This window comes from Rhinolophus sinicus, linkage group LG14 (assembly GCF_036562045.2).
Source record: "Rhinolophus sinicus isolate RSC01 linkage group LG14, ASM3656204v1, whole genome shotgun sequence".
NCBI lineage: Eukaryota > Metazoa > Chordata > Mammalia > Chiroptera > Rhinolophidae > Rhinolophus > Rhinolophus sinicus.
The window spans coordinates 17,565,331-17,589,175 of record NC_133763.1 but is presented as its reverse complement, the minus strand read 5'-3'; the positions used below and the strand labels follow the sequence as shown (position 1 = coordinate 17,589,175).

Below are 23,845 nucleotides of genomic sequence, written 5' to 3'. Positions count from 1 at the left end.
GCTTTGATGTCTGCCTCAGTTCTGTCACATACGTCTGTAACTCCTTGGCGTGTTCTTGCATCTTAGAGTGTCAGTGTCCATACCTAGCGCTCAGGGCTGGTGTGGGGATTGAGGGGTGTCAGGGGTGTAAAGTACTCAGCACATAGTAAGATTCTTCATGAAACACTAGCAGCTCTTGTTGCTGCTGTTGATATTATAGTTACTGTTAAGTGTCTGGAGAACATGAAAAGGGAAATGAGTAGCATTTGCAAGTATATATGTTCAAGTATCTCGTTGAAATGTAAAGGTTCACTCGCTGTCATAACTGACAGTGGAGATGACACCCTACCCTGCCCTGGTTTGGATCGGGCACTGCAAGGCAGAGTCACTGTCCCTGATCTCAGCTGACCACTCAGCTTCCCATCCCAATTGTCAGTGTTCTCTGCCATATTTACGACCATCTCAGGGGAGGCTCCTAGCGCGTGTCACACATCTGCAAGCCATGCCAAGTTGACTGCTTGGGTTCTCTTTGCCTCAGTGAAATTTGGAAATGTGAAGCTTTAATAACCTATGAAAAATACTGTCAGCATTTTATATTAGTATAAGAAATTTTACCAATTCGAAGTAATTAAGTTTGGATATGTGCCTTCAATTTAGCATTTTAATGTTATTTAAATCAGAAATGACCTGTACTTATAAGACTGATGCATTTACACTTTGATTTCAAACTTTCACAGTACCTGAGTCTTGCAATGCTCAGTCCACTGGTTCTTTTTAAAAGTGGCTTAATTATATGTCTTTAATTTGAGTTCCCATTCCCACATGGGGAAAAGAATTCCATTCAAATTCATTCTTTATGGTTTAGCTTTTGCTACTATTTTGTCATTCACCATTTCCTACACAAGCTCTAAGAAAATGGACAGTGTCATTAGCTGAATGAGAACTGGTTTTTTTCCTTGAACTAAATTTTATACTGTATTACTAAGTTTCCCCTTTTTACTCTGTTTGTTTAAAAGCTTTCTTGTTAAAGAATAGCTTTTCTTGGATGAGAGACAGTGATAGATTTTACAACGGTATAGTTGGTAAAATGTTTGCTACCTTGAGTGCAGAGTAAACTTCAAAAACAGCCACTAACTTTCAGTTCCTTTCTTCACTATGAGGAATGATAGACTAATTTCAATTCCTATTTGTGTCTCTTAGCATTCTCCATCGGAGCCCTTTCTAGAGAAACCAGTGCCGGATATGACTCAGGTTAGTGGACCGAACACTCAGCTAGTGAAGAGTGATGATTACCTGCCATCGATAGAGCAGCAGCCACAGCAAAAGAAGAAGAAAAAGAAAAACAACCACATTGTTGCCGAGGATTCCAGTAAAAGTTTTGGTAAAGACGACTTCCCCGGTGGGGTTGATAACCAAGAACTAAATAGGAACTCACTAGACGGGTCTCAAGAAGAAAAAAAGAAAAAGAAAAGGCCCAAGGCAAAAAAAGATCCGAAGGAACCGAAAGAACCCAAGGAGAAAAAGGAGCCCAAGGAACCCAAGACCCCGAAAGCCCCTAAGATTCCCAAAGAGCCAAAGGAAAAGAAAGCAAAAACCACCACGCCAAAACCCAAGGCCAGCAAGAAGTCAAGGTAGGCGGCCCACAGAAACAGTGCCACCAAGCACAGCTCAGAAGTGGGCAGCGCGCAGCGGCAGCCTGGGGGCCGGGGCGGGCGGGGGGCCCCCGGGGGGGCCTTTGCCTGTGGCCATCATTGCTGAGTTTCTCTCTCTGATATCCAGACTAAAAAGGTACCATTTTCATGCGTTCTGAAATTGAGGACTTGATTATTACGAACTGTTGATTTGGATGGTACCTTTTAGACTTTACTGGATAAAAATTATTTATTTTAAAATCACTTTGTTGTAGTTTTTGGTGAAAATTTGTCATTTAACAGATAGAACCAGATTACCAGCATCATTGTTTGTAAGCGTAGACCAGCAGCCTCATTTTTGGTGACAGTGCAAAACTGGGAAAGAAGGATTATAGAAGCAGGACAGGTTGCTACGTTTCACTAAAGCTTTTCAGCCCGATTCCCAGAAGTTGAAACAGGAGAATTAATTCTGTCCACTTGGCGGAGTAAGGCTTCCAGGGGCAGGGTTGAAATCCGAGTGGGCAACCTGGGAGAAATCAAATGGCAGTTATCCATCCATTAGATATGCATTCAAGAAGAGCATGCCGTTTAGGTTCTAGGAAAATAGCCTGCTCCACTGCATGCGCCCCCTCCGTACTTCCCCCACCAGCTCTCTGGCCCCCCAGAAGGCATATTTACTCAGTAAGAAAAGCTGAGAGGAGAAGACATTGAAGACTAATTTTTTTCATTTGTACTGAGCATTTCTTACAACTGTTCTGAACCAATTCCAAACATCTGAATCTATTTTTCAGAATATGGCTCATGTTAGAAAATATAGTTTCCAGATGGAAGTATGGTCAGACTTGGTTAATCTGAACCTGTTTGCAAACTCCATTAGAAAACACGCCCCGCCTCCCGCCCGCATGTACATATGCGTACACACGTGTGCATGTACATATGTGTGCTCAGTTCTGTGGCCGACAGCTTCATGTGATCTTTCTGAGCTCGTGACCTGTACACCTTCCTGTGCGTGCATGCAAGGGACACAGAGACAGGAGGTGATTGCTGTGGCTGTAGAGAGATGCTGCTGCAAAGCGAAAGAACAAACTTGCATTTTCAACTTCCTGCTGAAAATATCTGAGCACCCCAAGTACATTATTCTGTAGTGTTTTGGAAGCTTGACACTAGTCATTTAAAAATCTTTGCCATCAGTACTTTTTATGGTGTCAAAAATAATTGAATTATATTCAATAGCTCAATCTTACTGGTAAATTAATATTTGCATTTACTTATGAACGTTCTTTGATGCCTCATGATGTGGCCCCTTAATTGCCAACCATTATTTTCTCCTTATAAACACTCTTCTCAACCCACAACCCTTTACAAATTCTGCTGTCATTTATTTAAGCAGTAGTTCATTAAATACTTGCTGTTTGTAGGTACTGTGTCCAGTGCAAGCAGTCTGAGCAAGGGGGACGTGGTTAGAATGCCAGTCTGATTTGGGAGGGGTTCTAAAAATATTTTAAATACTAAATCTAAGCTTTTGGTAGGAGGAAGCATGTGCTTATTTTGGAGAAAAACATTGAAGCAAAATCTAAAAAGAATGTTTTTTGTTTGTTTGTTTGTTTTGTTTTTAGCTTAAAATGTAAGTCTGTGTTCTAAAGAAGCTTTCAAGGGCTCATAAAATACAGCACCAAGGCTAGTTTTAGCCTAAAGGTGTGTCTGCCTTCAGTTTCTATCTCAGTTTTTTGACTCTACCACCTAATGGTAAAAATTGATATAAAAGAAAAAAAACGCTATATTGTGGATCTTGTCATAAATTTCCACGTATATATATGCCTTCAAGCTCTGAGTCTACATTGAACTGGCCCTATCTTTAAAAACACACTTCAGTATATCCTTACCTCCTGTAGAATACATTGGGGGAAGCTATTAAAATGCTGATGCTAACAATGACACTTACTGAAATATCCCTAACAGCGCACACAACTGTTAGGCACTTGGGGCATCAAATCCAGTTGAGTTCTGGGCATCCCGGGCCTCCTCGGTACAGATGCAGACCTGTCTTCACCCATTAGCAGAACCTTCGGCTCAGGCCCCACCTGCGTGCTCTGAGCTGCCCATCCTGAAGTTTGAGTCGTCTGTGCAGAGGACGTTTTTGGCACGGCTGACTCTGAGGAATGGCTTTGCCCCAGAGTCACGTGCTTTTGGTAGGAAGATGGGCACATGATTATTTTCTCCTGAGAAGAAAGTCTAGTACACCCCCCACCCCTGTTGTTTTTGGCTAATAACCCCAGTCCGTGCCTCCTGTAGATTCTAGTTGCTTTTCCCCAAGCGGTATGGAAAATATTTGAATGGAACTCTCTTCTGTTGAGTGTGGAGATCTGCGAGTGAAAAGGGACCTGGTGTCACATGGCCCAGAGACTAAGGAGACCACGCAGCGGTGGCACCGAGAGTCAGGTCCTGGTGACTTGACCACTTGTAGGGCCACTTGCTGATTTATGCAGTGTGGCGAGGACATTCCTGAGAGGTTTCCCTGTTGTCCATGGGGATGGCTGTCCAAGAATATGGTAATGGAATAGAGATTTTCAGTAGGTCAACAAACCAACCCATTACTGTGTTGAGCCACAGGGTTTCTGTTGGTCACATGAATAGAGAGTGTTGGATTGTGGTCTCATTGTTCTGCTACATCTAGAAAAGAAACAGCATTCTGAAGCAAGGATAAGTAGAGTGCGTACAACTACATGTAAATTCTGAATAGCATAGCAGAATAATTATGTAAATTGAATATGCGGTGATGAAGGTAATAGGGGGTTTGGGTTATGTTAGTACCGGGGTTGAATTGCCATAGCAGTCTGCTTTTCAGCGCTGGAATACAGCAGTGGCAATTTTGTTTTGTAAAATGTTATGTGATACCAGTTATTTCCATCCTTGAATAAGTTAACTTGATGAATTTGTTTATATAGAAAATAATTTTCCTGCAGAGGGCTCAAATAGAGGGAATACACAGAAGTGAAGTGAAGAACGTGGCGTAGCCTGTAGCCGTATCCGTGGTGAGGTTCCACAGGCAAACGTGTTGTCCTTCGAGCCGGGGGTGACGGAAGTGACCCCCTGGTGGTCTGGCTGGCTCCACATCGTGTCTGCAGCAGGGACAGAGCTTGTTCTGCGTCATTCACACTCCGTAATAAAGGGCCTGAGAAAATGTGGCTGGTGTTCTTGTGTGTCTGTCTGGTGTCCTCGCTGGTATCTGTCATTCTCCCTCAGTCCACAAAGTGGCTGAGGCTTGAATTTGTGGCCATTCCCAGTGAACCTGGCCCTTTGGGCAACCAAAATATAATTATATTTGCCTTGCCTGTACAGGAGAACTTAAAAGAATTTGCCCAAAAGCTGACACACAGACTGGTAGTGAAACAGAAAAAGACGTTCAGTGTGTCTTAAAAAAATGCTTAAAATCTTAATGATGAGACAAATGGGCCACATCCTTTTTTCCTATGAGAAATGTATCTTTTCTCCCTCCCTCCCCCTTTCCTTTTTGTGTTAAATGTGTGTTTTTCTGCCCATTGTTTACAGTAATCTCCCCAGGTGTCCTTGTAGCTTTCAAATATTGGCAATTAATATTGGAAATAAAAGCGAGGGCATTTGGGGGCTGGGGGGGATGCCGTTTTGCACATGGAAGGATTCGTGGAGCTGAAATACGAGGGTCTGCGTTCTTTTCAGTACGTTCTCTGTGGTGTATGCCTGGCCCTTGTCGGATGAGAGAGAATTTGGAGGAAGTGCTTCCTTTGAATGACTCTTGAAGCAGTTAGTGGTTCATTTAGCTACATAAAGATTCTTTGAGGGCACATGAAGAGGGGCTCAGCCAGAGACTGTGACCTGGCTCCTGACGCTTCAGCTAAATGAAGCCATGGAGAGTTGCTTCCAGTGCAGTTTCTAGGAACATATCTTGCCCCTTGCTCTCTTTTCCACCCTCCATTCTAAAGTTAGTCGAAAACTAAAATGCTATTTCTCAATTAAGACTGAAGATATTTAAAACTGAAAAATGAACATACTGCTGTTATTATTATTATTTTTTAAAGCACCAAAAACACGTAAAGGGTACTTTTTGCAAATCACACTATCACTATTATTAGTATTTACGTGGCAGCTTTCTTCTGAGGAGCCTAGCTTTTCAGATGCTGTTTTCTCAGTGGTGAGCTAAGCGAGTGTCAGCATTTTGCCCAAGAAATATTTTTATTCAGTCAGAAGGCCCAGTGGTAGTATATTTTGGTAAACTAATGCATGTTTTATAGTGTGCTCTTGTACATGTAAAATTTCTCTGTAGAGATTAGGCACAAAAGCAAACCATGAACTAGTTTGCCAGTAAGTACAGAGAACCCAGCGCGTCCGATGTCTCCATCAGGCACATAGGTAATGAAATGAATTAAACCACAGCCTGGCTTCTTTTCAGTCTCTTGCTCTTTGCTTTACTCAAATGCTGTGATTTCGTCTTGATGCGAGGCTACCTAATTGGAAAGACTGAATTAAGTATTTTGGACCCTGTGCCTGCAGAAGAGGGTGTAGATTTCTTTAACTTGTGGTCACAAGATGGTGTTTCGTGCCCTTTTCAGTTGGAGAGAAACGAGGAAGAAAAAGTGCCCGTGAGTGTGTGGGTCTCTGCCCACTCGTCTGCCCTGCCCAGTCTCTGGTGCATTAAATCCCAGTTCCAGGTCACGGATGGGACTAGAGGCCCCCTTTTCTGCTGGTCTCAAAGGTTATCTTCTCTTTGACCAAGAGCCCGTTGGGTCTTTTAAAGCCTAAATCCTTCTCTCCTTTAGGGGCACCACCTCAGTCTTTCCGTTGCCAGTGACAGGCTATGTTGTGGCCCGTCCTCTGTCTGATTTGTCTTCGGTCAGCTGAATGAGCAGGGAGGGAGAGTTGTCAGCTGCTTTCTATACAGACCCTGCTATCTTTGACTTCATGCGGTTCAGTTTAGACTCATTGGGGAGAGAATGCCTAGCAACATCGACCCTTAAAAGCAAGTTCGGCCACCCCGTGCTCTGCGCTGGATGTAGGAGTGGACCACACTGGGCCTGCTGGAAATTCATTCCTGCCCGTCCAGTGAGCTGCAGTGCACTTCAAAGTGGTGGCCCGCTGCCACTTTGGTTTCCATGGGAGACGGTGATATAGATCCCACTTTCAACTCGCACTGTCCCCATCAAATGAAAGTTGAGGGGTGAGGAGGCCATGGGCAGCAGTAGCATGTGAAGGGGGATCTTTCTGGAGACACAGTCCTTTGAAGTCTTTCTTCAGGCGAATTTTAGGGTGGAGCACACGTTGTTGCCATGGTACGTGTGTGTGTGAGGTTAGAGTTGGAAGATAAAGAGCAGAAGGAACCATAGGTTGATTTGTAAACAATTATTATTAAAAATGTCTGTATCAAAATGCCTTTTGAAAAGCATGGAGTTCTGTACAAATGCAAAATTTGTCACATGATCTGTACAGGTTTTGGCTGGTTGTCTTCCCTCCGGAGAAAGGCCCCTGTGAGTCACTGGGTGCTCGTGGAAACCACCGCAAGAGCATCAGGCATCTGAAAATGCCAGCCTTCACTTCAGCCACCTTTACATAGAGGTCTATGTGGCTTTAGCTTTCACATGCTAAATAGGGAAATGGACAGTGAATTAAGAAAAAGGGCACTGTTCTCTCTCTCTCTCTCTCTCTCTCTCTCTCTCTCTCTCTCTTTTAAATGTTGGAAAGACAACACCTTGAACTTGCATTAGAATACTAATTTTGTATGTAGCCCTGATTCCTGCAGGAACAATATAATTTCAGTGGCAGTTCAGCTTCTCCTGTTAGGGTGGGTGGTGATACTTTCTCCGTGTTGGTTGTACCATTTGCTCTAATTCTCCACCTACCTACAGCACCTGATGAAAATGTGCGTGGGCAGGCCATCTCATTTGTTGTATTAACTCCCTGGCTGATCAGAAAAGATAATTAAGAATCTAGGGGGTGCGGTTCTGACTGCCATCCATCACTTGTCCCCCTTCCTGGGTCCTGGGAATGCTGTGCATAAATGAGTGGCACCTTGAAATTCGGCACAAGCAGCCAACTATGTGCCCTCGTGTTGGCCCTGGGAAGAATACACTCTAGCAAAGGGACATTGAGAGGCATTCCGCTTTCATCAGTTTGTAAGAATGTCTAACTTACTCAGTTCTTTGTGTTGTCTGCAACTGCCCGCCAGTGCCATGCAGCCACAGGCCCCGTGTTTTTGAAGGTTTCTGTGCTCAGGTAACTGCACTTCTTTTCCGTGTTCCCCCTGGCAGCTCTTACGTCAATCATACAACGCAGTGGCCTTTAGATTTCACAACTCTTGACTGCACGATGAGTCTTTTTTACCTCTAGAATATGTTCGATACTAAGAATGGATTTGGCTCTTTCAGGAGAGTTTCCAACTGCACATTCTCTCTCTTTCATTTTTTAAAACATTCTTCTTTAAATAGAATGGTCAGCACTGTAGCTGTCCTCAGGACAGGATCCTAACGTTATTGCAAGGCCCCCGGGGATGGTCCCACCTGAGAGAGGACACTCACCAGGAGCCATTTCCGAGGCCTGAAGGACACCCCAGAGGCCCGGCCAGAGCTGGGCTCCTCAGGAGGTCTCCCGAGGAGGCCAGACCCCTCCGGGCCGTCCCAGGGCGCGGATGTGGGCCCTGTACCCTGACAAGTTCTGGCCCCAGGCCTGGGACCGCCACTTCTCGGCCTGAGCATGGAACCTGTTTCCCCCTCAGTTCCCTCCCCCTTGGGAAGTTTGATCGTGAAAGGTAATGGTGAAGCATGTTGAGTTTGACATACACATTTTTAAATGAAAGTGAATTAGGTTTCTGTATCTTTTCTAACTTTCTTTGCTATTCCTTTCCTGAAAATTTAGCACAGTTAATGTGCTTAGGGAGCACTTGATGCTGTAAGAGCTGCGTAAGGCAACAATTTAGATTACGTTGTTTGTTTTCGAGGTGTTCCATCCTCTAAAGCGACTTTCAGCGAATTTAAAAAACAAAGTATTAGTAATTTGTCACTGAAATCGTGTTTGTTTTTCAGAAATAAAATAGAATTTCCTTCCCTTCTCTCTCTCTCTTTTCTCAACTCCTTTCTCTTTCTCAGCTAGAAGTGTAGCATGAAGAATTTGTGAGTGGAGTTTAGGAATTGCTGGTGGTAAAAACCTGCTTGGGGTGACGTGTGTGGGCCCCAGGCTGGGCAACTCAGAGCGCCCAGAGGCTGTGTCGGGGCAGAGAGGCGTGCAGGGGTCACACACGGCTCTGGCTCCTGTACCCCCATCCCACCCAGATGCCCTCTGCCGACTCTGGCTCCTGTACCCCCATCCCACCCAGATGCCCTCTGCCAGCTCTGGCTCCTGTACCCCCATCCCACCCAGATGCCCTCTGCCGACTCTGGCTCCTGAACCCCCATCCCGCCCAGATGCCCTCTGCCAGCTCTGGCTCCTGAACCCCCATCCCACCCAGATGCCCTCTGCCACCTCTGGCTCCTGTACCCCCATCCCGCCCAGATGCCCGCTGACAGCTCTGGCTCCTGTACCCCCATCCTGCCCTGATGCCCTCTGCCCAGGGCTCCCTTGTGGAGAACCGCACACGTTTGAGCATCTGCTGAAGGCTCCTGGGGCCTTCGCCTGGGGAGCCGAGTGCCTTTGTGTGGTGTTGACCTTTGGATTTATTATCTGTCATGCAGTTTGTTTTGTCTCTTTCTTCATTAATTTGTCATCTGCATTTTATTGTATTCACGTTTAGCTGTTAGATATATTTTAGTCTTAGGACTTTATTTAAAATTTTTGTTTTGTTGGGCTAACTTTACCTTCTGATGTATCATGTTTCATTGTTGCCTTAATTGATCCTTTTAAACTTTTAGTACTTTACCTTGTCTCTTTTTTAGTTTGCCTCTTTATCTTTTAATTTTCTTCTTCATTGTTTAAAAATTTAGAGGAGACTCTTATACGCCTACACCGAGAGGGTTGGTGATTTTCTGTCTACAGCACTGAGCCCTTGACCTTGACTGTGACAGCTTATTACGTATTTCATTACAGCAGCTTAGTAGAATTGCAGTATGAACAAACAGCCCATGCCATGAGCCTCTCTCTTGCTTATCCTTTAGGTTCAGTTTTTTTTTTAATTAAAAAGCCCTTTGCGAATACAAAACATAAGGCTATATGTTTCTGCTTCTAAAAGATTATAGTGTGACATTTTCACTTGAGTCCCTGAAAGCAAATCTGATTCATGTTAATGACCCAAGCCTCAAGAGTTGATTTTCCCCGATGTGATGAGACTCTCCACTGACTTGTCCCATCTGAAGGGTCTGGTGGACTAAGAACTCCCACCGTCCACACGTCTTCATTAACTGACCACATTCTTCTCATCACATTTGTTCCCATAATAGGGTCCCTTTCGAACTCTCTTTCGAGGCCTTAGATCCTTAGGCTCAGTGTTTACCTGTCTTCTGTTTTGCACTAAATCAGGGCAGCTAGCTAGCTGGCTTTCTAGTAAGTTCTGTCCTTTTGCATAAAGCCTTCTTTAAAAAGCCTGCCCTCTTTCTCACCCCACAGAATTAGTTACTGTCTATGTGCTCTGTCTTGGTTCGGGTGAGCTCACCCAGCCCCTCTTCAGGTGATGCTGCGTGGCCCACCGTGGTAGACACCTGCCGCCATGAGCTGACTGACTCCTTCCTTATGGTAGATGTCGTATAGTGTCCGTCCACCTGACAGGTTCTCTTCTCTGAATATAGAGTTTGTGTTCTAGTGCCTTTTCTCATTGAATTCTCATCACCCTGGTGTGTGCTTTGATCACATTGGGGGCAGTTGCAGAACTTTAGAGCTTGATGTGGCAGAGGCGACCTACGTGTCACTTAGCTTGGACCCCGAGCACATCCAGCTGCCCACCAGTGTGCCCCCACTCATGATGCAATGCGAGGAAAAAGCTGGGAAAGGGACAGTGGCCTTTCAAACCACCAGCACCATCCCCAGAAAAATGTGCTCCCTCCAGGATCGATCACAAGGGCTGTCAGCTCGCTTCAGGAGTGGGGGGCTCTGTCTCGGTTGCACCAATAATGACGGGCGATAAGGATCGGGAAGTGAAAGGTCTTGTGCGGACGGAGGGGAAGTACATAAATACACTGGTTTTGAAAAATTGTGAAGGTTCGTTCTATTCGGGGAGTACGTCAGCCCCATTTTACTGAACGTCACAGGTGTTTAATCATAAAGATAGAATCTGTGTGTGGGGTTCTTAAATGAGTTAATGAGAAAAGCACTTTAGAGTAGTGCCTGGCAAATAGTAGGGGCTGTGTGTGTGTGTTGTTGTTACCCCTGTAACTTGCACTGTTTAGTTAAACCCATCAGCTAACATTTTTAGTAACCTACCTGCTCGGGCACTAGAAACACAAAGAAAAAGAAGACAGTTTCTCCTCTTTTTGAGCTTCCAGGATAGTTGGAGAAAGAGACACACACACACTGCTTTGGTTTTAATGCACTGTGGTAACGTTCCCACCAAGTTTTGTGCCTTTTAAATATCCCTTGTGTGGGGTATTCATGAGGCCTTCGGTGGAGTGGGCTCTTACTGATCCAGACTGTGGTGGCCAGAAAATGCTGGTCTGAGTGAGTGATGTCCACGCTGAGTGTGGCAGCTGAGTAGACTGGGGGGAAAGTGGAGGCAGGCGAGAGAAGTGTACGCCTTAAGGAGAGTTAGTTCTGCGCGTCTGCAGCATGAAGTGCACGGGACTTGGGAAAAGTAGGAAAATAAGATCAATGCTGCCAACTGCAGACACTGCAGAGAGCCTGTGGCGATGCTGAGGAGCTTCTGCTTCGATGAGTATGGGAGTCGGCTGACGCAGGGCGAGCCAGGGAGGCTCGCTTCTCAGCTGGGCAGTCTGGTGCCACGTGGAGGCGGGTGGGTGGGTTCCATGTCACTGAGCTAGGAAGTGTGGGAGGCAGAGCAGGCTGTGGAGAGGAGCGAGGGCTGACAGGATTTCTCTATCGCTGAGGCCCTTCGGATCCACAATTAGAAAGCGTTCCCCACTCTGCTGTCATGCTCACGCGTGGGTCGCACTGGCCGGTGAGCAGCCCTCATGCAGCTGTGGGAGGCTCTGTGTCTGCGCCAGGCAGCTCTGTGGCCTCATCCTCAATGTCGTCCTGTTGGTTTAAGGGATGTTCTTTTTCAATAACGTGCTCTTCTGCCCAACTGGAAAAACTGCCCTCTTTGTGCATTCCAGCTTCCCAAATTATAATTTGGAAGAGGAATGTCTATGTGGCTATGTTTTGGCTCTGACGTTGTAAAGACTAGATTTAAATAATGACTGTGCATGTTGGAGTATGTGTCCTTTCTCCAGGAGTCTGATAGTGGGTTACTGCCCACAGGTTATGCGGGTGACGGGGCAGGAAGGAGGCAGCTGTACTAGTCAAGGTGGGAAGTCATAACGTTTCTGAACTAAAACAGTGGTCGTGGGCACGGTGAGGAGTGGCCCTTAGGGTTACCTGCCTGTTTGTGCTTTTGGCTGGTGCTGAGGAATGTTGATAAAGGACTTTCCTTTTATTCCTGTTGTGTCGGTGACGTAACCATGATGAAGTGGGGTCCTGTCTGTGAGTCTCTGCAATTGATTCGGCCCAAGTGAGCCTGAGCCACAGCCAGAGAATACGAGGTGTGATCAAAAGATATGGTGAATGCTTAAGTAAAAATAATTATTACAGTAAAAGACTCATTAATCCCCCTCACTTTGAACACACGTGTCCCATCGTTCTTGCCACTTTCTGAAGCAGTTCTGGAAGTCCTCTTTCGTGAGTGTCTTTACTTCATCCTCTATCACGACAATGCTCCATGTCCCATCACTTCCGGTGTATGGCAATTTCTGTCAAATAAAAACATTACGATGTGTCCTCATCCACCTTATTCACTGGATCTGGCACCATGCGACTTCTGGCTCTTCCCCAACGTCAAAATGATTCAGGACATTGAGGCAGCCGTGACAGCACAACTAAAGACACTCACGAATCAGAAATTCCAGAACTGCTTCAGAAAGTGGCAAGAATAATGGGATAAGTGTGCTAGAAGCGAGGGGGGGAGTATTTTGAGAGGGATTAACGTCAATGGGTCTTTGACAGTAATCAATTTTTTTTATTTGAACATTCACTGTATTTTTCAATCACACCTTGTACGTTTCCAGACTTCCCAGAATATGTTCCCAGCTGCTTTTCTTCCAGATGTGTGTGATGTTGGCCATTTGTGCCAGGCACTGCCAAGGTTTTCAGCCATTATCTATCTCATTTAAACCTCTTAACGAATCTGGGAGGAGGATATAATTACTAACCTCGTTTTATAGATGAAGAAACTGAGACTCAGGGAAATTAAGTGCTTATCCAGGGTCACAGGTTGTGACAGAGCTGGAACGTGAACTAAGGTCTGTCTAACTCAAGTCAGGGGTATTAACAACCACTCTGCATGCCCCTCATTTGTTAAAAGAAAAATTCTAACTTTGGCTCTTTTGGAGGCAAAACAGTTTTTATATAACATGTAGTTGAAAATCCAAATTAGCTAATTGCTAAATAGTATCAAAGTGTTTTGTGGTTTCCATTTAATTTAAATAACTCCATTTTGTCCTTGGAGGTAGTAATGTCTCTGAGGGAACACTGAAGGTTTTGTAACATTTTTGACGTAGCCAGTTTTTGATCTGTGTGTTGGTGTCCTGAGAAGATTGTGGTGTGGAAATGCTTCTCTGTGTCTGGGCGGCATTGACAGTGCCGGGTCTAATGAGTTTGGAAACCTGTCAGTAATCAGATCAGGGATGAGTGCTTCCCTTGGCTACAGGCTTTTTGTCTGAGCATCTGGAGAGGTCCTGTCCAACTTTTAGCAGTCTTGGAGGTTCCACACAGTTCATTCTTGGGAAGGGCAGATGGAAAACCATTAGCACTTCTCTCCTTCAGTAAATTGACATTTCATCAAACCTGGGCTCTGGTGGGCTTCAAGACGGTGAGCCCTTTACTCCTACAGGACGGTTCGCACAGGGTGCACTAACCCCACTAAATCAAATTGTGTACATCGCCCTGGTGCAGAGAGGTCACCGTGAAAAGCACTAGTTGCCAACTTACTGTACCTGGCAGTGGTCCAATTCTGTGACAGGGCTACCTCTGATTTAAACAAATTTGAGAAATATGTAAAGTTTTGGAAGCAGTTTTGCACTGATTTGATAAAAGAAACCACAAAACACTGCAGCGCAGGTGTTGAGAATGTTTGAAAGCTGATTGAGGGAAGCAGATGGCTTTAGTCAGTGGCATCCAGCCAAAAGAGCAGGTGCTGGTCATGTGACCGCTGGTTACCAGGGTAATCTGATTGCTCTTGGCGTGCAGATGAAAGGGAAGGGGCCCAGCGTTCAGCTGTAGTATTGTATAATTTGTGGCAGTTAGAGCGGAAATAAATGCTGGAAATGGAGCCTCATAGTGGGGGAGACTTCTGTCCATGTGTAGCGTAAACACTAGGACAGTTGGATGAGGAGCTGTTGTATGGATTTTTTTTTTTTTAATTTAAAAAATATTATTCTTTCATGGATCTTTTGGGGACTTCAAGTTTTTAGGACACTGCTTTTTCTTTTCTTTTCTTTTCTTTTCTTTTCTTTTCTTTTCTTTTCTTTTTTTTTTTTAAATAAAAAGAGCTCCTGAAACCTAACTGCCATTTGCTATACTCTTGACTTGTAAGTTATGTGGCTATTGACTATACTAAAATGTTAATGAAACAAAATAAAAATAAGCTCTGAGTATTTAAAAATAAGTAGTGAAAAATTACCAAAGATTTTATTTATTACAAAAATACATTTTAGGTGTGTGATGGATACTTAATTATATTAACAAAACTTTTGGAATATTTTCTGTGACATGTGCTTTACTTAAATAAAAGGGTATAGATGTTTTGGCCTCTTTTGTAGTAGCTGAGGCTGAAAAAAACGCAGTTTAATGCCTTCTATCAGCATACTTAGCTAGGAATTTACAAACTTTAATAAATAAACTTTTGAAAGTATTTTGAAATTCTTTTTTTAGTTTTCAAATTTTATTAGAATTTTAGGCTCTCTAGAAATAGTAAATATAATCATTACTGAGGTTGGATTATTTTAAATGTTGGATAACAAATGATAATTGATATTAGAAAACCTTGGGGCCGGTTTTAAAATTGAAATGGAAGGTAGTAACACTAAGTGCGCATACTAAAAGAATTCCAGGTAAACATTCTAAAGATGACGGTAAGCTTAAAAATTTTTTTTGTAGAGTTCATGTCTTTTGACTTACGTAATATTCAAATCTTAACTTTTGACAAAAACATACTGTGGAACACGTACTTTAATTATTGGGCTCACTTTGCTAGATTTTTTTTTTTTTTTTTTTTAATTCAGAGACCTAGCTTTTGGGAAAAAAGGCTATTGTGACTACTTCACGAAATTCCTAGCACAAAAATAAAGCTTACGTTATGTTAGGAACACAACACTAATTAAAATTCTGTACAAAAGGAATTTTCTATATTTATATTTTTAAAAACTGTAAATTGGATAAAAATGAGGCTGAATGATATAAAAGAGGACACTAATAGTGCTGGTCAAGAAAAGACAAATGGGAGTGTGTATAACTATCTGCAAAAGATGCACAGAAATTATCGTTATATTCTAGTTTTTCTTGACAGTTTTAAAAACATATTCTGCACCTTAAAAACTTGATAGCAAAACTACTTAATCTGATGTTTCATTATGGCTTTGTGTATTGGCAGGAATTTTTGCATTGTCTAGATGCACAAATGTACTCTGTCTGGTATTAGGAGTTTTTGCATTTAATTTCTTTTTAATTAGGTCAGGTATTTGCTGAAGGTCATCAATTGGGGTTTTGCCATAAAAACTGAATTGAGAGTACCATTTAACTATAAATGGCCAACATGCAGTGATTTGTCAATTGTCATGGATACTTCGGGGATATTAATGTGGGAAATATAAAGCATGGGGCATGTGGAAAACCTCATTAAAAAGTGAACACTAAGTGATCCACTTTGAATTCTAGTAATAAGAAACCTGATTCAGAAGCAAGTGCTTTGAAGAAAAAGGTCAACAAGGGAAAAACAGAAGGTTCTGAAAATTCAGACTTAGACAAAACGCCCCCACCATCTCCTCCTCCTGAAGAAGATGAGGACCCAGGTGTTCAGGTAATACCATTATTCTAATCCCGAGCCTTGGTTACTTAGCATCCGTAACTTTAGCTGCATGTCAAGTACACTAGACCTCCCCTGTCTTTGTTATAGAGCTGCTTTAAAGATGGCTTTATTGTTGTCTGGAACATTATATCCATAGTGATGAGAGCTGGGGCGGTGGGGGGTGCAACGTGAAATTAAACTCCTGACTTTTTGCTTTTGCCATCTTTGATTCCGGGATAAGTAAAACTGCAAGTCTTCATTTATTTCTATACATGTATCTTTTGATGTTTATGTAAATATTAGTGTTAACATTGTTAATAATGTTGGTTCATTTAAAGCTTCATTCACGCATCTAGTTGTCTCTGAAGTTTGGTTGCTTTGTCAGTTCTTTTATTTTGCCAAAGGAAAAAAAAATCAAGGTGTAATCCATAGCTTGTCTTAAGGTTTCTGATATCCCATGGTCAGAGCTGAGATATATTCGTGTAATACCAAAGTTTCTGTAAACATGTTAGTGACTTTCTGGATAGCAATGCTGCAGAATTTTTCAGTGTTCCATTCTCCTGACTTCTGGAGAATTTCATAGGAATCAGTTGAAAAACTAGCCCTGCAATAAACATGAGGCATTTAGGCTCTTGTGTGTACAGCGCACTGCCTTCCCTGATTGGACTGTAAGGTAAGCGACCCTTACACGTGACCATTAAAAATTATTTCCTTGTTATGTTCCCTGGAAGCATGCCAGCAGGGTCCACTGGGATGGCTGGGAATGGAACCTCTGTGAGTGACATGTAAGTTATCAAGGAGCAGTCACTGAGGAGTCCTGCTGCAATAGGAAGCCAGCCCCTCGAAGCTTGCTTGACTCTTCATAAGCGTTCAGTGCGCTAAGTACTTTCTGCCTACATGTCTACCAATTAACTGAAAAGTTGGAAACAAAATATTTGCCGTATACAGCTCTATTCTAATGAATTTCAGATAGTTTTGTTTTTAGTACAACTCCTGAATATCTGTACCTTCACAGAGTGGCCCAATCTAAGAGGACCTGGAGGGGGAGTGGGGGAGAATATGAATGAATGTGTTTTCATTGGCTTTGATTCTATAACTAATATAACAATACCTTTGGCAGTTGGGGTTAATTTTGTAATTTACTTTGATTTTACATGGCAGTGAAAAGATATTGGGCAGGTAAGTAGGTACCTTTTTTTTTTTTAATTGCTTAGGGAGTTTTAAACTAAAGTATTTGAATGATTTTGAATTTCAGTTTAATGCTCGATGATGTTTTTTCCCTGGATTGTGTTTGCTTAAACTAGGATCTTTATGACAATAGTATTTGGACAATGTTAAGAGGATTTATTCACACAAGTCAAGAAAATTCTGTTCTTTCACAAATATTGCTGTTGATTTTTAAAAGTATTTGTTTTAATAACAAATTCAAATGGACTTTATGAAATACTGTTTTGGGTGTTTTTGTCCCTTCTGCATTTAGTTACAGAAAAATGTGAATCAAATGAACATTGGTGCATCCTTTGTAATTGGCTAATGCTTAACTGTTTTGTGTTCAATAGCTACTACAGACAGCTACACAAGTAGATCTGATGTGGAAGGCGGGCCTTGTTGGTGTCTCTGACACAGGAAGTGATACTGACTGCTGTTTATTGTGTTTCTTCCTTTAGCACATACATAAAAGGCTTAGAGTTAAAGTTCTTTAGTTTTGTGATTGATTTGTTTAAAGTTTAGTAATGCCATATACTTTTAATGAACTCAAAATTGTGTCATGAAGTACTACAACAGTGAGACCGTGGAAACATTTAAATCTTCACTTCAGTTACTTGAAAGTTACTTTTAGGGCAGCCCGGTTGGCCCAGTTGGTTAGAGCGCGGTGCTCTTAACACACAAGGTTGCCGGTTCGATCCCCACATGGGCCACTGTGAGCTGCACCCTCTACAACTAGACTGAAACAAGTACTTGACTTGGAGCTGATGGGTCCTGGAAAAACACACCTAAATAAATAAAAGTTAAAAAAAAAAAAGCTACCTTTAGCTATAAGTAACTTTTCTAAAGCAATCCAAGTTGAACAGGTTGACCTGTGATTTTAGCATCAGTTCAAAAGCTTTGAGTTATGGTAGTTCTTATGTTTCATTTTTATTCTTTCAAATAATAATGGTTTAACAGATCATAACAGAAGCATATGATGTAATAAATTTATTTTAGATTGGGATACTGTAAAAGGAAACTTGATACCCAAAATAAATGAACTCAATTATTATTTAGAAGGTAGAGAGAAGCCATATAACACTTAGAGATTTCAGAAATTTGAATTCTAATTGTATTTTGGTTTTTTTACTCTTATTAAGTGACCTCATATGCGTTACTAACTAACCCCATCACTGTTGCATAGATTTATAACACAAGGTTGATACGAAGAGAAACTTAACCTTTTAAAAGTTATATCCACCAATACAGAAATGTGTTAAAAAAGAAAAGCCTCGTGTTTTATTATACTGGAGCATTTCTTTAATATCAGAGTGGGACTTAATGTAAAGTGGATTTATCTTAGACTTATATGTGGGTATTCAGTTACTTATGCTGGGAGAATACTGTGGCCCCAACCATGGAGACCTGATAAAACATCACAGATGTATCATTAGTAACACATTACTCCTTATGGTAATGACATAAAGATGAAAATCTAGCTCAATCCATTTCAATTTAGTTAAATGGATATATCAAGTAAAATACAAATATGCTAAATTTCACAATATTAAGGTATGGTTCCTGATAATAGCCTTTTCTACCTTAAAGGAATTGACAGTTGAGAAGTGAAGGATGGTAAAGAGCAGGAGTTATTCTAGGTCAGCTTTGGGAAGAGAAAAGGGAAGCTGTGCAAGGAGCTGGGCCTTGTCTCCTCCTTGCTTTCTGATTTTTCTTTGGAAAGGTGGAGTTAGTTATGATGACTTTAACCCCCCTCATTGCATCTGGCATTACTGTGTACTGTGCACTATTCTAAATGCTGGAAACGCTTTCCCTCGTGATCTTTATAGTCTCCTCATGAGGTGGTGACTGTCATTAACCCCATCCTGCAGACCAGGAAACTGAGGTTCACAACATAGTGCAGCTCAGGCCACAGTAAGAGTCCAGGCTCAGTTAAGCATAGACACTCAGCTCCAGCGCCCGCAAGGTAAATCTGCCCGGGGTGATGTGCGGAAGGATTGCAAATGGCAGGACCCCCGCTGGCTTCTGCCCCATCTTGACCTGGAATTGGTTGTTCTGGACAAGGCTGAAGATGGATGTCAGAGGAGCAACCAGAGGAGCTCAGTCTTGAACAACCCAGCTGGTGGTCGTATTACACTGAGTTTGTGTTGCGAGAGCTGCCTCACACCCGTTTGGGAGCAGAGAGCAGAGACTTAGTACAAATCAGCCATGCTGACTGAGACAGGTGCAGGGTTTGTGGCCCTCACACAAGCCCCTTATGCGCCGTGCCCATCCCTCCGTGGGTCCACGTGGTGAGGATGCGCCTGTCCCTGCCAGCCTTCTCCACCTGTACCATCTCCAGGCTCTTTAAGTTTGATTTCATAATTCTTAGAAAAAAGTTCATCCAAGTGTTAAACTTTCCTCATTATTCTTTTTATTTCTTCTGTGTGCTTTGTGAACTCATCTATAGGCTGTAATCTCGCATTTGTCAGCGATTTAAAACACGTCATTTTAGAGTGATCTTAGATTTTATCACAAACACATTAATGAAAAAGTTATTTCCCCCCCATTGTTAGTTAAACGACAAAACTAATTCTTTATCGGGAAGGTCAAACAACATACTTACTTTGAACAAAACGTGCCCAGCCCCTTTCTGCTCCATTCACCCCGCTCCCTAGAACACCTAGCAGCAATTTGCTGTGCGTCTTCTCATATGTTTTTCTGTTATTGAAAACATGCACATTGTACATTCATATTTTAGCAAATACTCATCGAGTCATAAAGTAAACGTGACATACAGTGTCTGTCTTGAGGAGCTGCCACATTGATGAGCCAGATAACAGGGTTTTTTGTTATCTTAAATAGAATTACCAGCTATTTATTATTATGACTTGCTTTTTTTTTAATTCCACAATTTATCTCGCAGACATTCTGAAGATACATCATATGATGTATGCAGAAGTGTAATTGATGGGTCTCAAGGTGGGCGTGGTTTGCGTTTTGATAGACATGACCACACTGCCCTGCAAACCTGTGTGTACTGGGTTCTAGTGTCACCACTGGGGTGGAGAGGACCCATTTTGCCAGTAATCCTAATACTAGCCATTATCAATCTTACATTTTAATCAGCGTGGTAAAAAATTTTTTAAAGTGAAATTACTTTTCATGGTCATTCATAATAGGTGCTGATGGTCAGTCCTTCATCTCAGAAATTTTCAGACTTTCTTTTAGGACCAAGATTAAAATGCAAACCTATTTAAATAGCTCTCTGAAATAGAATAATATTATAATAGTATTCATATAGAACTCCAGAATTGGAAAATAACACAGATTGTCTTCCAATGCCTTCACTTTTTTGGGCTTTTTTATGACGGGTAAAATTTGAAATGTGCAAAAGCAGAGAGAAGATCATAATGAAGACCTGGATTCCCATCACCCAGCTCCGGTATTTCCTTCACATTTGAGTAACACTGGTTACTCAAGGAACAAGGCTTGTCGTCATTTCTCTCTCCCAGTTGAAGGTCTGATAGCTGGGATAGCTGGGAGTGGTAGAGCTGCAGCCACGCTGGGCAGCTGACTTCACAACCCCCTCCCCCCCCGCCCCCAACCCCCCCGTTTCCATTGTAGCCGTTGCCACTGTGATCTCTTATATGAATTACAGGGTTAAAGTTACCAGCTTTTCTTTACAATTAATTTTTGAAACTATCCACCTCACCATTCTGAGAAGTTACAAAGCGCATCAGTGATTGCTTTTTAAACTCCCTTTGTTGGTTTGTGTTTTAGAAGAGACGGTCCAGCAGGCAGGTGAAAAGGAAGCGATACACTGAAGACCTGGAGTTCAAGATTTCTGATGAGGAGGCAGATGGTGCAGATGCTGCCGGGAGAGATTCCCCCTCCAACACCTCGCAGTCAGAGCAGCAGGTGAGAGTCCGGATTTGGGGGCTTCGCGCACACGTTTGGAAGGATCGACTGGGAATTTTGTAGCTGGCACCCGAAAAGTTCAGCTGAAGCATTGGAGTCGAGCCGGGGGACATTTGTCTCATGTTGGCTGACACGCTATGGGAAATGTAGTGTTTAGTGGTATCTCTTTCAAAACCCCTGTTCGCTGAAATGTATTTTTATACATTGATATGTCATAATTTTGGAGAATTAATGATCTGCCTTGAGGAAGAGTCAGAGCTGGCATGCAAGGAGGCTGGGTTTACCTCTGAGAATTCAGTGCTGTAGCTTCTGGGACTTTAATAAACCACTCATGCTTGTCTCCTGCTGTCAGGCACCCGAAAAACCCCTTTATGAAATTACTGCCTTGTAGCACCCAGCAGGGCATACTTTCTTCTCTGTACAATGTAAATGATGGATAAAATAGTTTGTGTAAAATAATGGGTAGTAATGTAAGGTTGGTTATTGTAAAGATCTTTTAAAAGAAAAAACAAATAATGCCTCCCTTTTTTTTTTTTTTTTTTTTTAACCATTACTGCACTTTAGTTAACAAACTGGTAGCCCATTGAAAAGGATATTAATGTAGTTCTGTTTTTTATTTGGTAATCTGTGCTATGGTAGATTGTTATGTAACGTTTTATGTGACCTCCAAAGATAAAAGCTACCTCCAATCACAGAATGATGAGTATATTTGCCCCATGGGTTTAGATGAGGAAAAGTTACATTTTTGACTGCTCTCATGCAGAGATGATTTTCTCTTGGCAGCTGGACTTTCTGAATGCTCTCTGGCTTTAGGGGTCCATGCTAGTCCAGGTAATTAAACCGCATAATCATGGCGTCATAAACACAGATCTTCCTTTTGCCTTTGTGCAGAGTGGGATTTTTCTTTTCAATCATGTTTCCCACTGGTGACTTTGTGCCCAGTCTTTTAAAGGGTATAGAGGGAATGATTTCTTGCTTTTATGGCTTAGAATGAAATGCTTTCCATTTGGATGGATTCATTCTATTTTACTTTTTAGGAATCTGTTGATGCAGAAGGTCCCGTGGTAGAAAAAATCATGAGTAGTCGTTCAGTGAAAAAACAGGTAAGTGCCATTTGGAGTGATCAAAACCTATGGTGTATGTGTGACTCTTAAATTATTTTTTGCTTTATAATTTCTTTTAAAATTTCACTCTTGGAAAATAAAACTTCTGGTGATATTTCTAATGCTATCTGATGTATTAGCCCAACGTACATCTTTGGGATATTCAGCCTCAAATGAGATTAAAATATATCAGACAATCAGTGCTTTATTATACCATTTAGAGTAAGCAAGAAACTCAAAACTCTCAAAGAAATGTATAGGACTTGCAGGGTTATAGGCTGCCTTTTTCATAAATATCATTCCTAAAAATCATAAACATGAATTTGCACCTCGTTTCCCTTAGGAAAGTTCCCTGCCCTTCCTTTACACCATCCCCACCCCCAGAAGTTTATCATTTTAGTGAGTAGGTGTTTTCTCATACTTTTTATAATATTTTTTTCATAAGTAATTAAAATATTTATTGTCAGTGTAATGGTGAAATATGGAACTATTTTTAGGGTAATTCTATTTTCAGTGTAATGACACTGAGCTGTTTTCAGTGTAATTTTGATTTATTCTTCAAAATAATTATAAAATTCATGTTGGTCTGCAAAGGTGAGCTCTCAGAACCTGTCATTAGTCTGCTAATTTCGTCTTTGAGGGACACATATATTCTGTGACGAAGAATTCCAGTTACACTGTACTTTTTTTTAATTGACGGAGAGTCCGTTTCATCCCAACCATCTCCCTTCTTGCCTGGTTTGAGAAATGCTTTATTTTGTTTGAAGAATTACATAGACTTCCAGGTGCATTTACACATTCCAGCACAGTTTTCGGTTTCTCTAGAAAGTGGTCTCCTTTAGATATAGGTGTCAGTCTTTCAGCTTGAATCCTTGTCAGACGCACAGTTCTTTCCTTTTATTTGCTTTCAAGGTGGGTGGAAGGACAACCTCATTATTTTGCCATGTGAAATAGGTTTATTTTTTTCTTAAGTAAAATATATACAAAGCGTAACTTCCCATTGAGAAAGACAAGGAATAAAGGAATTATGGGACTTAAAGTGAGATCCCAGGCTTATCAAATAGGAAACCGTCACTGTTCAAATACTGCTATCTAGATAGAGATCCTTGAAAATGATACTGCACCAGCAGTAAATGTCATTTTACCTTTATTGCAAGACTGTTTGCTTTCCTATTCTTCACAATGAGTTGTAGGGGGCATGGGGGGTATATAGAGTGGCTATCTGGTGACTCTTTGAACATGAGAATTTCCTCTCTGATGAGTTAAATGATAAAATCTCAACCAAATTTCCCACCTGTTCAAGCAGAAATGAGTACTATTTAACTCATTAGAAAGGTTGCATTTTCGTCTTAGCGACTCTAGAACTGTTAATTTGTGAATTGTAGATATATGGTAAAATTTAAATACTTGACATGCTTTAAAGAATGATCCCCTTCACTGAATTGAAGTGACTTGTTTGAGTAAATAGCGTGTTGGATGGGATATATTAATTTTCATTCATTTGACAGTGCTTCAGCTGGCACACTCAACAGGTTTGGGGGTTGCAAATTAGTAACTCTGTTATTCGGAGCTCCTTAGACTGTGCATTATGTAGGACACTGCTTTTTCCTTCTGTTTTGCCCACTTTAGGGCTTTCCTCCCCTTTTTTAGTATCCACAGTTTAGGAATAGGTGTTACCATTTATAGATGACTACGTTTATCTTATAGGAGATTAAAAATCACTATAATTGTACATGAGGGTGGAGTATTTGTTGAGTTGGTGAATTTTAGGATGGAGAAAATTAATGGAAACATTTCTCTGGAAGGGAAGAGATGCCTTGAGGTTTGATTTTAAAGTAAGGAAGAGAGATGGAGCTCATTGA

The 23,845-nt window shown here is 41.9% G+C and overlaps 1 protein-coding gene across 5 annotated transcripts in view; it reads left to right on the top strand.

Annotated features, from left to right (window-relative positions):
- Positions 1–23,845, top strand: part of CHD7 (chromodomain helicase DNA binding protein 7) — a 211,760-nt gene that overhangs the window by 126,255 nt on the left and 61,660 nt on the right. For all 5 annotated transcript variants that reach the window (XM_074318933.1, XM_019752431.2, XM_019752430.2 and 2 more), the window contains 4 exons: positions 1,180–1,610; positions 15,645–15,786; positions 20,743–20,880; positions 21,918–21,983. In XM_074318933.1, the coding sequence (XP_074175034.1) occupies positions 1,180–1,610; positions 15,645–15,786; positions 20,743–20,880; positions 21,918–21,983 (777 nt within the window). The remainder of the gene's footprint in view (positions 1–1,179; positions 1,611–15,644; positions 15,787–20,742; positions 20,881–21,917; positions 21,984–23,845) is intronic.